A 16,925-nucleotide genomic window follows, 5' to 3' on the forward strand; every position below is an offset into this window, starting at 1 on the left:
AATGAGGACCAATACCGCACACCCTCGGTCCCTACGCTGACTGATCCAAGTGGTCACCCACCCACACACTGACAGCAGTCAGTAATGCTTGACTTCGGTGATCTGCTGGGAACCATGTCTTAACGATCAGTCCACTGCGGGACAGATGTTTAAGGATGTTTTGTTTTTGGTTACCTGACATTGCAGTTTAAAAACTTATCTTTCAAGGGGCATTCACACTGCATACAATTCGAGCGCTCCACAATTTATTCTTTTTGCGCCCTCTATAACTACTTACAAATTCAGTTTTTGTAGGCTATGGGTGAACAGAAATAGATAACAAAGTGCTCCTTAATAATTTTATAACAGTAAACAAAAATCGAAGGCAAAAATAAAAATTAGAAATTTAATTTAAGTAGTACTGAAAGAGCAATTTTCCCTACATTTTTCATCATGAATCGTAGTGTTGGAATACTTAATTCGATGTCAAGAATAAAAAAGGGCATTGCTCTAAGTAATTCGAAAATTTTTGTTGAATTATGCTCCAAGTCAACTTTACTGCAATTTAATCAATTATTGTGCCAATTATTTTACTGACAGTTGCTTTATTTTCATATTAGTTTTAAGCCTATTTATGTAAATTAAAAGATACTGTGCAATTACAATGCAATTGCTATATTTTTTAAATTAATAATTTTTTAAACTACATGTATTTTATTGTACATAGCATTTTTCTACTACTTCTTTCATTAAAATAGATTTCGGCAAAAAACTAAAAGGTTCAAACTTTAGCTAATATGCCAAAGAGTTTTGTACTTACAAAAATTTAAAAAAGAAATATTTATTTGTATGCTAGAGAGTGGCGATGAGTTATCTCCTTCAATTGGTCTCCCACTGAGATGTTTTTTTTTCTTTTCAGTTTCTCATAGACTACTGCTTAATTGTTGGCAAAACTTGAAGATTACTTTGGTGCGAGAGCTAATATAAAAATGTTTCTTCAAATTTAGTTAAAAATCCCAAATTCTATATAAAGCAATGTTAAAATTTACTGATGAAGGATTATCTGAACCTTTTTTTAGTTGATTTCATGCCAATGTAACAGCAGTAAGATATACCTGAAATTCATAAAGGATGAAAGTCCTCTTATTGGTTTTATGTGGAAATTCAGTGAAAGCAGTTCGGATGCTGCTTCCATTGTCTGGCAGTGGTGGAAAAAAAATGTTCACACTCTTGCCATGGCTGTTAAAAGATAGAACTCTGAAAAATGGGACTATACGGTTGGTTAATGTGATGTACTTTTATAATATGAAAATTTTGTTCACATAAGTATGTTCAGTTCCAACTGCTTCAAATACTTATGACTATTCTTAGCACAAGAACTGATATAAGCTAACTATACATACATATTTGCAATTTTAAAAATTTATGATCTAGAATTTTTGTTTTATTAGTTTGATTTTACTAATGTAAAAATTGTTTTTATATTATTCAGGTCCTGATATTTGGAAGTTTTCATATTCAGTTTTGAGCAGGCTGTATTCTTCAGATGAAAATAGGTGTTTTTTTTTAAATTTTGTTTTTATGTCTTAGTATAATTGATTAGTTTTAATAATAGTGATAATTTGTGGGTAAAATAATAGTCTTAGTATCAGGGTTGCCACAGGCGACTAAAATGCAACTATTTGTAACTATTTTTGGCATGGCAACTTTTTTGTCTGAAAAGGCTAAAAAAGCAACTATTTTCAGGAAAAGGAGACTAGTGGGAGACTTTTCTGTACTCCTAGCTATGTTCAGACTCCATTGTTAGTCTATTTCATTTCTCGATCGCCTTTTCAATGATTATTGCTTCGCAATTCCTCATGATTTTTAAGAAGAAATTTTTTTTACTAAGATATTAGAATGCGTGAATTTCGAATTGAGTAATCACTTTTCGTATGTATATATATATATATATAAAAAAACACATGCACACACACTCATATATATATATATACATTTACGTTTACATACAAATTATCATATTTGCCACCAACTTGACTGAATGGATCATGGTATATGACAATTAAGTCATTAACAAAATTTTTGTCCTATTTTTGGTGAATTTTTGTTCTTATTTTGGCTACTATTTTCATGTTTTAGCTACTAAAAGCAACTATTTTGTTCATTTTTTCTGTGGCAACCCTGTAGTATGTGGGTGGGTATAATTTAAATGAAATGAATTTTTTAAGAAAATATTTTAAGTATTAAATAAATGTTTAGTGTTTCAACTTATAAATTAACATTTGTATTAAGATTAATGTCCTATATTATGGTTAGTATAATGTATTTGCTTTGCTATGGTGTATATTTCTTACAATATTTCATGCTAAAAATTTTTTTAAAATTAATAAGTTTTATTTATATTTTTATTTAATTATTTTCTTTTTATTTCCTTTATAATTTACACGCCATTTTAAATAACATGAGTATCTTATAAAAATACTTTTGTTTGAAATAAATTTTAGTTTTTTACTGTAAAGGTAATACAATAAATTTAATAGTTTCTTTGTCACATTCCTCATTCTAGTATGAATTTTCATTAATTGAACGCAAGTTTGTGGTTCCTATATCCAAATAATTATAAAATAATTTTAAGAACAATGCCTAAAGCTCATGGAAAAATGTGGATAAATTTCTCAGCATTTTTTTTTTTTATACTTTCTTAATCCTTGCATTAAAAAAATGGTTTAATGAAGTGGTTTATAAATTGTGACTGTTTCTTTCATCCCCAAAGCTGACTATGACAAATCATAAAGTTATTTGTTCTATCTTTGCATTCTGAACTATCAAAATAAAAAATTTACCTCATTCGAGAAAATTCCTTCATCAAAACTCATTTAATAATGTCAATCTTCTCCATTCAGTATTATGAGCAGCCATGAAACATATTCAAATTCATTACAAAAGTTTATAAACACCCATTCAAATTATCTATTTTGTTTCATTTTTTAAGAATGGCAAAAATAAGTTGCAGATTATATATTGTTAGCATCCCTGGATGTGGCCACTAAACGCTAATGTAATATTTTTTTCGCTAAAATTTTAAACAGTGTCTTCAATTTATTATATATTTAAAATATGTTTTACCTTTCCTGCATGCATAATTTTATTTATTAATAATAAAAGTTATTTTAATAAAAAAAAAATTTTTATGCTTAACGCATGTACAAATAGACACAATTTACTTTTCATTACTGAATATTAATTTCTTTAATTTTTTTCTTTGTAGAAAATCATGGACTGTTTTATCTAATAATGGACAGATTATATGTTGTTGGCATCCAGAAGAAGCACCTCCATATGAACATACTAAAGTAATCTTTTTTCTTCTTATCAAAATGTATTTTTTATTTATTATTGTTATTATTTTTGGTTTTATTAGTATTGACTTGAAAACCACTACTCTCTAAAATAGAAAGAATAAGAATCTAAATAAAATAGAATTTCAAAACTGTGATGTACATTGCAAAACAGTTTAAGTACCTTTTCAGCAATCTATATTATGCCGGCCAGGTGGCCGAGCGGTCAGAGTGCCTGATTGCGAAGCCAATGGTTGCGGGTTTGAATCCCGCTTAGGGCATGGATGTTTCTCTGTGTGATGTGTGAATGTGGCCCACCCTATAAACGGGTATCTGTGGCGTGGGTAATGTTGCTCGCCTCCATGACTTAGGTTCACAGGTGCCCACCGGGTAACCTTAAATAAGCAACACTTCATGCATCTTCCGCGGCGAAGAACGAAATTTCTGTGCCAACCATAGAAAAGAAGAAAAAAACTCTTTTATTAGCAGAACTATTAATTCAATTTTCTTGCAGAACAACTTATGTCCAAGTTTTGATAAAAATTTGTTTTATTGTTAATTTTTGGTAGATATTTTGATATTTAATCTTTGAATTTGAAAGAAGCTTGATTCATTTATGAATTAGTAATAGTTTTAAAAATATGTATAAATGCACTTCTTTTTTTATCAGAACCATTTGTTATTAATTATTTACACCACATGACATTAATTAGTTACACTTTAGCACACATTTTCTCTTTGTTTGGGAATTGAGGTTGTTTACTCAGCCTCCAAAGCCCCTAAAAATATTATCTTTAAGTATTTAGCCAAGCTTTTAAAGCTGTTATAAATCAATTTGTTGCAGCTGTTTTTTCCTACTCAGTCTGAATGAAACAATTTTTGAGCATGAAAATTGAATTTATTTTGAACATGATTAAAGTATACAATTTACTTGTCGAACGGATAGCTTTATGTAATGCAGTAAACTGTGGTAAATGTATAAAAAATTAGTCTGATCTAAATCATTAATTTATAAGTTTTATTTTTATGGTGATTCATCTTGAAACATGGTCTAATTAAGTTGAAATAAAATATTATTACTGTTAAAATATCTGAAACATTAATATCCTAAATATTAAGAACAGGGCTATGATTTTGATTAATCTCTTAGTATGTTATAAGTTATATTATCGAAACAAAATTTTATTTTCTAAGCAATGATTATGTATTTAAAATAATTTTTAACAATTCTATCTTATGTTACTAAAGTTTTAATTTTATTTGTTTATAGCCATTGCCTGATATAGCTCCTGAATTTCGTGAGGTAAAATGATCATTTTTGTCTATCTATTTACTGTCATTATTAGTTGATATATTTATTATTTCTAAGATAATTTTAGAAAAAAATAATATTTATTTTTTAACTATTTACTGTCATTATTATTTTAAGTATATATATGTACTGTTTCTAAGATAATTTTAGAAAAAAATATTTATTTTTTTATTTGACGAAAAAATACTGTTAAATTGTGAAATAGTCCTTTTTGTTATTTTTAACTTTTATTATTATTGGTAAATTATACAGATTTTTAGTCTGAATAGTTTATTTAATTTTTTTTTGTTAAAATATTTCCTATCAATTCTTTTAATTTGATTATTTTCTCTCTTTCATTAAAAGTGGAAATTTTAAAGTTAGTGACTAGACGTTACATTTTTGCTCTATTATCGAGCATTGTGGCTTGCAAACAGTATTGAAGCAAGAAAAATATTCCAATAATTAAACATAATGAAATAAAATTTTGAATGAAGTTTTGTTCTTGACAAATATATTGATATCATGTATGTAAAATTATATAACTTCTAGCATATAATTACCTAAAACTGTTTATAGCTGAATGTAATATTCTGTAAAAATATTTTACGTTAGATTTTAAATGTTATTTTGAGTGTGTTAGGAAAATATTTTCTTAGTTTTAACTTTATAAAGTACAAAAATAATGACTTTATCCACATTTTCTATTTTATAAAATTTTTATAGTTGTCGGAAAAAATATGCACTATATTATTTATGTTGTTTTTGTATTATAAATAACAAATTCTCAAATGAATAAGATTTTTAACGAGAGGAATGATATATTAAATTAACCAGTTAGTGTCCATAGTTCCATTTAGAGATAAATCTTAAAATACAGCACATGCTTTTATGACTTAAATTATATTTAAGTATTAAATTATAGTTTTAGCATGCTAAAGTTCATAGTATAGATGAATCTGATTAAGCATAAATTATATTAATCCCAAAATAAATTGCATTTAGTGTGCTTTCTTAAAAAAGAAATTAGACAGCGCATATCAAGTTTTCATTCTTTAATTTTTAATTTTGATAGTTATGGTCAGACTTAAAATCTTTAAAGACATCATTTAAATGCACAGATGTTTTCCTCTGTAATATATTTTTTAGAACTTTAATGATTGGAACATTAGATTATGTCACCCATATAAAGTAGAAATTGCAAACTGTCCCTGCATCAAAATTTTTTTTTATATCTTTGGACACAAGCTGTTGTACTTTGGGACACAATTTATATTTCAGACAACAGTCATATATTTTAAACTAATTATGCTAACAAATTTTTTTTTTCCTTAAAAACTGAATTAACGAAATATTTATTGGAAATGAATAAAGAATAGAAAATTCAGTTCAAACCTAATTTTAAAAAAAACTCTCAATGTGGAAATGTGATGAACGGGACAAGCTTAAACAACTAAAGAATTTTAATTTCGTATAGCATTTATTGCAAGAGGAAAATGCATATTAATATCAAGTCTTAAAGTCATGTTCTCTATTTATGATATAATTATTAGGTAGAGGTAGAATTGGAAACATGAAAATTGAAACTTTTTATAAATATTTTTTAGAAATTAAAAAATTGCGTTTGAGGACACTTATATATTATTATTTAGTTATAGGACACAGAAACTGTTTTATAAAAATTTTACAAAAAAAAAGTTAAAATGAAGTAGAATTATTTTCACTTGACTAAAACATTCTAAAAAATCTTCTCTCCTGTAACTAAATAAAATTCATGTCAATATTTTTAGGATTTGATATTTAGAAAATGAAAATAGAATGCTTACAAAAATTTACTTCTTAGTGATGAAATTTTCTTTCTCTCACAGTGATATTCCAAGGCTTTGGATGCAATTTTTTGTTGTGATATCACGTATTGGTTAGGTCATAATTAGAAATAATAATGCTTATGTTGTCATTAGGCTATAAGAAATTGTCACTGTCCGAAAGTACAACGCTCCTGCACGCCTTTTTATTTACAAACTAAAAACGTGATTAAGTATAGTTAATTTTTTAAGTAATTTGCATTTAATAAATATCTTAGTTTAAATAAATATGAAAATACTTTTTATGTGAATACAAATTAGGAGAATACTTTTTATGAGAATTTTAGATTTCGATAGTTTTTTTTTTCCAATTAAAAAAAGTTTGGCTGATTTTTTTTATTTAATTTTATAAAACAACTTTGAGAGTCGGTATTTAATTGCTTATTTAATCTAGTTTTCAATAAACATGTTCCCTAATATATTTATAGTTGCGGAATTTATACTGTTATTTTTGTTATGTATTTAATTTTGTAGATAAGTCAAATTGTCTCTTTTTTTTTTAATGGTTTCTAAAATGTATAAATTTTTACTTCCATAATTTTAATTAAATATTTGTAGGGTGATTCGGTTTTAAAAGTGCAGTACAGACGTGACGCTAAAATTCGATTTCAGCCGGATGGACCTACTATGGAGGAATTAGCAAAGATGACTTATACCACAAAACATAGATGGTATCCAAAGTATGTATATTTTTGCTTGAATTTTAAATTAAATGTTATGTATGTTTTCTTGCGGTTACTCTGTATGTATCTCAATGTATCTTCTTGTGGTTACTCTGTATGTATCTCAATGTATCTTCTTGTGGTTACTGTCTATGTATATCAATATAACATTCTATGATTGCACATCCTTCTTTCAATATTAAATAATTATAAATCTTTTTAAGAATTCATATTTATTTAATATAATTATTTTATTGAATAGTCAGTTTTAAATGTCTGAATGAAAAAAAGAGCGTGAATACATTTAAAGTTTTTATTTATTTTTTATAATTATTTATTTACTCACATTTTTGATATTTTCTTTTAGCAATGAAAAGAAATATTTAGATCCTGAACCAATCAATCGGGATGGAATTTGATACATTAAAAGGATAATTGTAAATAACTTCAAAATCTGAATTTTATTGTGTTTATTTAATGATGTATTCGCATGTTAATTCTTTCATAAAACATTTAGTAATAAATGATTGTAAGTAGTCTGATTTTGATTTTTCAAAACCGTCTATATATTTTGAACCTTAGGAAAGTTAGTGATTTAAATTTTAATATCGGGGAAATTTCTCAAAAATGTACAGTAACCTAGTTAATCTGGTCCATTTGGGACTGTTACTCGATTGAAATACCAAAGACTCTGATTGTAATTGTATGTACATTTTGTCTCAACAGTGCTATGTAGTGATGCATTAGAATTTTAATGATAGTTTTTTTAAGTGTAATAAAGCAAAGAATACACTCGATTATTTCCTAAGCTTTCTCATTATGCAAGTTGATTGAAATTGCGTTATTTGGTGATTGCTTTTTGATATATTGCAAGTTTTATTCAGTTGATAAACAAGTTGCAAACACACATGTAAGTCATACTTTTCATGACATGCTTCATCACAATTTGTATTTACACAGATTACAAATCATGATAAAGGAGAACAAAGACGCTGCTGATGTTAGGTATTTTAGCTTCATTGATTTCAATTATATAATTTGTGTCTCTCTACTAGCTACAGTATTTATGCAATTCAATGAAATATTATATTTCTAACCAGCAAATTTTAAAATTCAGTCGAGTGAATATTAAGTGTCCATACTTCTCAGTTACGTAGGGAGTAGTAGGAAAGGGGTGACAATACATGTAGGCCATATGTTTTTTGTCTTGAGTGTTATTTTCAAAAAAGTAGACAAGTGTTTAGGTTCTTTTTTATATTCTTTTCTTATACATTCTTTTTTAACTTGTACATTCAGACAAAAAATCCAATCAAAAAATATCATTTTGACAAAAATCTGTTTCTTTCCGGACAAAACTAATTTCTGATTTGAAATCCTCACATCCAAATCAAGTACTTGTTTAAACGCACTAATCTGGTTAGATGCCTGAGCTGTTTTGCTCGTGTAGTCTCTCTATGAGTATTTTTACTCAGATTATTTTCATAATAATTTTTGAGAATTATTATTGGTTAAGATTACCTAATATTTTGGATTTGTTGGGTTCTACTTTATTTAAAAATTATTTTTCTTTAATTTTAATCATAATACTTTTTCACTCTAAAGGTCATTAATGATCCTAGTTAGACTATGCTTAGTTTCCATAAGCACTATAATAAAAAACAATTCTTTATAACATTAACTAGATTCATACTTCATTCACCATTTTTAAACAAAATGAGAAAAAATTAAACATCAATAAAATTTTTTGTCTTGTACTATCTGTTTTTAATACACTATTCTGATATATTTAAACTAAAATATGTTAATATATTTCTAATCATTTTAAATATTTTTATAGATCCCCCATACCATATTTTATGTTGTATTTCATTGGACAACACACATAAATAGTAAGATACAAAAATAAGATAAAGTATTTGAAGTCTTGTTACTAAAATCAAAGGTTCCAAATTATGGCAACTTTTTGAACAAATTCATTTCAGAGCATAGGAAATGTGTCCATAAAATTTAAAAATTATTCAAATTAATTTTTTTACTTTTAAGTCAGAAACTAATCTTAAAATAAAATAAAAGAATCAGTAGTAGTTATATGATAAACAAAATAGATGAAAGAATGGACACATTTATTAGGTTGTCAAAAATCTTGGATTTTATCAATCAAGGTAAAAGTATTATTTTATGATATATAACAGTTATGTTTTATATAAAGTACTTAATATACTTAAACAAAATATTTGGTGATTGCTTTTAGATATATTGCAAGTTTTATTCAGTTGATAAACAAGCTGCAAACACACATGTAAGTCAGTATTAGTTGCCTAAATTGGTTAAAAAAAATAATTGATTAAATCAATAACAATTGTGAAAAATTGTCCAGTTATGAATTGGAGACACTACTGTGCTTTATAACATCCACATTTGGGCAGGCTTCAGAGCTAATTGATTTAGATAAATTATATTTTGTGATCATAGTTTGTGGAATTCAGGGTTGGGATCTTTTCTTGAATGACAATGGAAGCATCTGCTATTAATAATTAAACATATATAAATGCATTAATTTTATTACTATTCCATTACGTTTTCTTCAAACAAAATTTGCATAAGAAAAAATAATAAATCAATATGTAATATTTATTTATGATACTCTGAGACACATTATAGGTTTAAAGTAATTAAGAGTCTAGAGAGAAAAAGAGAAGATTTATTCAACGACAGTGTAAAAATTAAAACTTCTTTCACATACACATAGTTCTTTTAGGATTCCAGAATAAATAGTTTCACTCATACAAATTACACATTGACTAGAATATTGATGAATCAAATTATGAATAATCAAATTGTGATTGAATCAAATTATAATATTTGTTTATGATACTCTTGAGACACATTACAGGTTTAAAGTAATTAAGAGTCTAGATAGAAAAAAAAAGGTTTATTCAATGACAGTGTAAAAATTAACCCTTCTTTCACATTACACATAGTTCTTCTTTTACGATTCCAGAATAAATAGTTTCATTCATGCAAATTACACATTGACTAGAATATTGATGAATCAAATTATGATTGAATTAGATTATAATATTTGTTTATGATACTCTTGAGACACATTTCAGGTTTGAAGTAATTAAGAGTCTAGATAGAAAAAAAAAGGTTTATTCAATGACAGTGTAAAAATTAACACTTCTTTCACATGCACATAGTTCTTTTAGGATTCCAGAATAAATAGTTTCATTCATACAAATTACACATTGACTAGAATATTGATGAATCAAATTATGAATAATCAAATTGTGGTTGAATCAAATTATAATATTTATTTATGATACTCTGAGACACATTATAGGTTTAAAAAGTAATTAAGAGTCTAGATAGAAAAAAAGATTTATTCAACAACAGTGTAAAAATTAACACTTCTTTCACATTACACATTGTTCTTCTTTTAGGATTCCAGATTGAATAGTTTCATTCATACAAATTAGACATTGACTAGAATATTGATGTTTCATTTGAGAATTGGGTTGACTAATAGACCATATAAAAATATTCATAATACTAGGAGTATATTGACTAGAATTTTTGTGTTTCTTACAGGAAGTTGATTTTCTGATAAATCACATAAAAATATTTTTTAGACTTGGAGGATATTGGCTAGAATTCTGATTTCCGCAAAAGCATCAAGTTAAATCATAAACTACAATATTTTTATCAATACAGCATATTGATTAATAAATTTTAAAGTTTTATTTTGAACTCTGATTTTATTAATTTACTGTGAAAACATATTTTAAATATTTGGAGTATATTGACTAGACTAGGTGTGTTTTTGGAGCTCTGAGTTGAATAATAAATAGATAATATAAAAAACAGGTCATGTAAAGTTTTAAAAATATTTTTAAAACTTTAAACATATTGACTAGAATTTCGGTGTTTCATTCCAGCAATTCAATTATTATGTAAAAATATTTTTAATGTTTTGTTTGTTATTGTGCGACTAAACATTCAATAAGAAATTAAATATTTTTTCATATGAAACAAGTAGCATTATAATATATATTTTATTTAAAACTTCTTTAAGTTTTCGAAATAAATGTTGACTAGAATAATTTTATTTTTTCTATTGGGACAGGTTGACCCAACGCATGACCCCATTAATATTTTCCTGAAAAATGAAACATATAAAACAAAGATATTGCTAAAATAAATCAAAAATAAAATTTGTAAAACTAAGTATAATTGTTAAGTACATATATATTTTGACTTTAATTGATTTAAAGCTTTCATCAAAATGGAAACTATTTTGATGTATAATTCTAAGTATTTTCTTAATATGAATTACATAAATTAAAAATTTTGAAAACCAGTAAGGCACTCAAAACATAATTAATATTCTACATTCATTGTTTCAATATATCTAAACCTTAAACAATTTAACTATCTATGCATTTGTGTGTGTGATAGTGATAAGAAAATATACTCTGTACATTTGCTAAAATCATGTTTAGTAAAAATTTAATAATTGTCATGGAGTCATCAACTTTAAGTATGTTCAGATAAAGTAAAATTAAATTTTTCAACTTGTTTCAAGCTAATTTAAAAAAATATTTTTTTCTTTATCATATTTATGACAAGTTTGGGTTTTTCATTTTTAAATCCATAAAAATAAGTCTTTTATAGTTAAAAAATAACATCTATATAGATTTTTTAAATGATTCTTTATAATGACACACTCATACTTTCTTTTTTGTAATTGCTTCTCACATTCTATTAAAATAGTTCATACAATTATTTATATGAATTGATATTACAAAAAATAAATAAATAATTATGAAAATTAGCAGTTAGTTATTTTTTACAAAAAACTCAGTTAAATGGCAGCTATTAAACAGCAACATAGTCATTAAATATGAGTAACAAACAACGTGTGTGTAGGTAAAGTCAGCTATTGAAATTTTTGTGAAATAAATATATATGCTGAATATAGACATATAATATATTTTTAAGAATTTTAAAATCTATTTTCAACTGATTGATAGTCTTCTTCGATTTCTTCATTATCTGAAAGTTCATTTTCATCACTTTTCTTACTATCTAAAAGATTAGCGTGAATATTTGGTTTCAAATCTAAAGCTTTGTAAATAGCTTTTAAATTGTCTACTTTTATATAGTAAGGCAAATTAACTCCTGGCATTGTTTTTTGCATTTGTTCTAAGATGGAATAAGCAACTTTATAATTTTCTTGAGAGCAAAAATGTTCTATTAAAAATCCATATATATCTCCTTTTCGAATAGCTGCATCTACATTTTCATTATGGAGTAGATCTCTACATTGTTTGATGGCTTCTTCAGCACTGCTTTCATACAACTGCCGAATATCCACAAATTGTTTCACAATTTCGATTTTCATCTTAATATTTTCTAACTTACCAGCATTACTAGCAGAAGGTGATTTGGAGAGACTCTTGTAGGCTTCTGTCAGCGCTTCGAGAGCTTTTTCATAATTCTGATATTCATCAATCTCATCTTGGGCATATGCTTCATAAAAACTTGCCAACAAATCCAGTGCTTTTCCTTTTGTATAGAAAGTAATTATGTGTTTTATTATATCACCTCCACTTCTCCATTCAAGTGATTGCAAATAATTTGCAGCCATTACATATATTTCTCGTTGGCGTGAAACATTTGCAAAGAATATTATTCTTTCTGTGTCTCCTGATTTTAAAAGAGCTTTCATTGCTTTAATTTTATCACCCGATTGTGTAAATTTTTTAGCAGCTAAATGGTAATTTTCTTGTATCATGCACGATTCCCCTATTTTTTCCAATATGAAATTCCGCAATTTTTTATCTGCATCGTTTTTCTCAAGAGTAAATTTCTCTGCCAATTCTTCATTTATTGTTACATTGTTTTCGACACATAAATTTAAAGCCTCTTCATATTTCTTTGCCATTATGTAAAGGTTTACTGCTGTATCAAATTTACCTCTTTGAATAAAAAATTCAGCACAGCGCTGCAGCAATTGAGGATCAGCATCAGATGGAAGTTCCATGGCTATTTTTTGTAGCATGTCATACTCACCCTCTTGAAAAGCAAGTTCAACAGCATATTCTAAATTTCCAGATTTGTGATATAAAGAGATAGCATTAGTTAGTTGACCTTGTTGATGAAAATACTGAGCCACATCAGCCTTTTCTTCAGGGCCAGCCATCATAGCTAAATTCATAAGTTGTTCTTCGAAATTGTTTTCTTTGCAAATACGGATAGCATTTGTAAAAGCCCTGGCTTGAGTGAAAAAATGTATGGCTTCTTTTATATTATCCTGATTTTCAAATTGCCTACCAAGATGAAAGCAAGCCGCTCTGTTGCCTGTCTCATTCGCTATCTCGGCTGCTTTTTCCAAGTTATTACAATAACAGTATAACCGAACAAGGGAAAGATAATCCTCTGCTGTTTTGTAATATTGTAAAGCAGTTTCCATTTCATCAATACTCTCCAAATATTGAGCCCACCATTTATGAATCTCGGGATCTTTACTTTTTTGGACGTAGGATTCTAAAGCTCTTTGATCTTCAAACAACATGCGAGGGACTTCAAAATGATGGGTACCAGACTTTTCAAAATATTTAATTGCTGCATTAATTTCTCCCTCTCTCTCTAAATAATTAGCATAATTATAAAATGTATCTCTTAAATGTATCCTATCTTTTTTCTCTGCTATCTCTAAAGCTTTTTCCCATTGCCCTCGACTTTGATACAGCTTATTGATCCAGTCATATCGTCCACAACTTTTAAAAAGCTCTTCCGCTTCTGGATACATTTCTAAATGTATGGCTAGTATACCAACTTTAGTTTCAAGTTCCGGTTCATTTTCTGCATTTTTTAAAGCTCTAGCTGCATAAGTATGTCCCATTTTCCCTACACATATCCTTGCAACATCCAGTCTTTTAGTTTTGACACACATTTTTGCCATATTCTGCCAGACTGATTCTGACTTTATAGATTTTATAGCCAGAAAAGCTTCATCAAAACACCCAACAGAAAAAAAGTAGCTGAAATTTAAAAGAGCCTCTTTTGTTACTTTATCACTATCTTCAAGACCAATGAAGCTCTGCATGGTCTTTCTTTGAACTAATGATTTGTGTCCTTTTACATTTGCACTATTATCGTCAGAGTTTTCATCAACTTTAGATTTCTGTAACAGAAAATAATGAGGAATTTTAATTCCCAATAGATTAGATTGCTCTTCATCAAGAAAAAAATAATCTTGAATTATTAATATTTTATCAGGTGTCATGTATAATGATGCAACAATTGATTCAGGTTTCTTATCATTTTCCATGAAACTATTTCTTTTATTTAGAATTTTTCTGAAGCTGTTGCCTGTTATATTCTTTTTGAGAGGAAGAGGTAACAGTTTTGCTTCACAAATAATCATGCGAGGATCTTCTTTCACCCACACGTGATTTACGGGATAACGACCACTTGCTACTGATCCAAATTGGTTTGCATTTGAGGGAGCATTTTCTTCATTTGATCCTATACCAGTTGCAAAATCAAATCTTGAGATAACGTTTTTCTCCGTATCCCACACATATAAGGATGAATCATTTATGAATCCTGTCTTTGTTTTCATGCGAGCTGTAAAACTTACTTTATTGCCTTTGTTATTGCATTTCACTGAGGCAATCAATTTATCTTTCAATACATTTTTAGCAAATCCTGATGTTAATATTAATTTTGCTTCTCTACCACTGATGTCCCAAATTTTAATAACACCAACACTTGAGGCAGCTATAAAAAAGTTACCCGAAGCGTCCATCACACTCGGGTAACCTTCTTCCTTCGTAAAAGTGAAATATGCTTTCAATGTCCCCTGGAAAGTTTTTACGTCTATTTTGTTTTCATTTACAACGTATACACTTTGTTCATGTAAAAGAACAGTATCAGAAGCAGGTGCAAAGGTCCCTAGATGCATGGTTTTTTTCTCATCGAAGTTGACTTCATAAAATATTAATTTGTCATTACAACTCAGAACTACAATGTTTTTACTTAAGTAGACTGCCTTGATTTCAGTTTCAGTTAATAGATGCACTGACAGATCTCGAGAAACAAGTTCAATAGCTACTTGTCTAGCTGACATCTGAACTGCTGAAACACCATCATCAAAGGCAAAACACATTTTTTGCTTTGATATGATGTAAACATCTGTTGTAGTGATAAGTCCCATCACTTCAAGATTTTCACACCATTCAAAATTTCTTATACATCCGGTAACATTCATCATGTCTTCAATTTCCCAAATTATATCATTATCGTCTTCTTTATACATTAAATACCAAGAGAACACATACCCTTGGCTTGTACCAGCTGATAGGATATTCTTACTTGCTAGGAACGAAATACTCGTTATATGCTGAGTTGGAGCTGATGAAGGCAGAGAAAGTGTGGTACTTCTTTCAAATTCAACATTCCATAGATGAACAGAGCTTTCTCCTGCACTAACAGCCAGCAGTCCTTCACCAGCCCATGTTATAGCCACATCTGTACTTTTACCACTCATCTTAATTTTCCCTAACTCATTCACAGACCCATCTTGAGTTATACTAAATTGTGCTAAAATGAGAGATTTTGAAATTACAATTAATGTGTCTTTTTCCCTGTAATAAGCTAAGTAACGAATTGACGTTTCCATTTGTAACACCCCTTCACAATATCCGTTGCTCTTGATGTAATAAACAATTCCTGATTGGCACCCAACGAAGAAATCAAAATCATTTTCCCTCGCAAAAAAGTGTAATTTTCCCTCATATCCGTTATCATTTTGCCAACTTGAAAACATATTCAATGCCTTCTCGTCTCCGTCCACAGCAGCTTTTGCGAGTCGGCTAATTTCGCTATCACTATTGTCGGTATTAATGTTGCGAAACACGATATCTACAATGGGGTGTTTTAAGGAGTTAGAAAGTAAAATTTCAAAACTACCGCCTATTTCAAATTTCCACACATTCAGGCCACCATCAATGTCTCCAGTAATGAAAATTTTTCCACTTTCATTGAATTTTAGTACACTCACTACATTGTTATGATGCTTTGTGAAAGAATATATTTCTCTGCCACCAAGTTCACTCCAAACTGATAAATCTCCGCTTTCCCAACCAATCAGCAAACACTTCTTTGATGGATGCCACGCTAGAGTTGTGACTTGTATACCCAGCCGAGAAGTGATTTTGTTTCTTACAATAGTACTGTCATCTTTGTAAATGCTTACAAGACCTCCAGAGCCATCATCATAAGATGCACAAGCCATCAATGGAAAACATTTGTGCCAACTTAGCAATGTTTTTTGTGGTCCAACTAAAGGGTCCTCGATTTTTCGATCAACATATAAAGCCATAATTTTATATAATTAATTAATTTATTTGATCTGTAAAATTAAATCTAAAGCTTATTTACTGGCATGATAGATTTAAAAAAAAATGTATTAAAATAAAGATTAAAAAAAAAAAAATTCTACTTCTCTATTTTATTCGCAAATGTTTTGGTGATATGATGTGTTTTTTGCTACGCTGATGTCTAATTTTATATTACACACTATCAATAGTTTACTTAGCAACGGTCGTCAAAACATAAAAAACCAGGGTTACAGTGACAAAAATCCAAACTTTTTTTATAAGAAAAAGATGAGATTGAACACTTTTGAAAAATAAAATAAAATTTTTAAAAGAAAGGTATTAAATTAAATCAAAGGCATAAATTAAAAAAGAACTGGACTATTTGAGAAATGTTTTCATAC

At 27.9% G+C, this 16,925-nt stretch overlaps 2 protein-coding genes across 2 annotated transcripts; one reads left to right on the plus strand and one right to left on the minus strand.

Moving 5' to 3' along the window:
* The first annotated feature begins 303 nt into the window (after positions 1 to 303).
* On the plus strand, positions 304 to 7,677 carry LOC107452176 (mitochondrial ribosomal protein L42). Its single transcript, XM_043045052.2, has 6 exons — positions 304 to 493; positions 1,472 to 1,535; positions 3,248 to 3,332; positions 4,588 to 4,620; positions 7,032 to 7,153; positions 7,503 to 7,677. The coding sequence occupies exons 1-6, from the start codon at positions 433 to 435 to the stop codon at positions 7,552 to 7,554; spliced, it is 417 nt and encodes a 138-aa protein (XP_042900986.1). The 5' UTR covers positions 304 to 432; the 3' UTR covers positions 7,555 to 7,677.
* A 2,825-nt stretch (positions 7,678 to 10,502) lies between these two features.
* On the minus strand, positions 10,503 to 16,773 carry LOC107452186 (intraflagellar transport protein rempA). Its single transcript, XM_043045040.2, has one exon. The coding sequence runs from the start codon at positions 16,524 to 16,526 to the stop codon at positions 12,141 to 12,143; it is 4,386 nt and encodes a 1,461-aa protein (XP_042900974.1). The 5' UTR covers positions 16,527 to 16,773; the 3' UTR covers positions 10,503 to 12,140.
* Between the last annotated feature and the right edge of the window lie 152 nt (positions 16,774 to 16,925).

The sequence above is a fragment of the Parasteatoda tepidariorum genome, chromosome 10, assembly GCF_043381705.1.
Source record: "Parasteatoda tepidariorum isolate YZ-2023 chromosome 10, CAS_Ptep_4.0, whole genome shotgun sequence".
NCBI classification, from domain to species: Eukaryota; Metazoa; Arthropoda; class Arachnida; order Araneae; family Theridiidae; genus Parasteatoda; species Parasteatoda tepidariorum.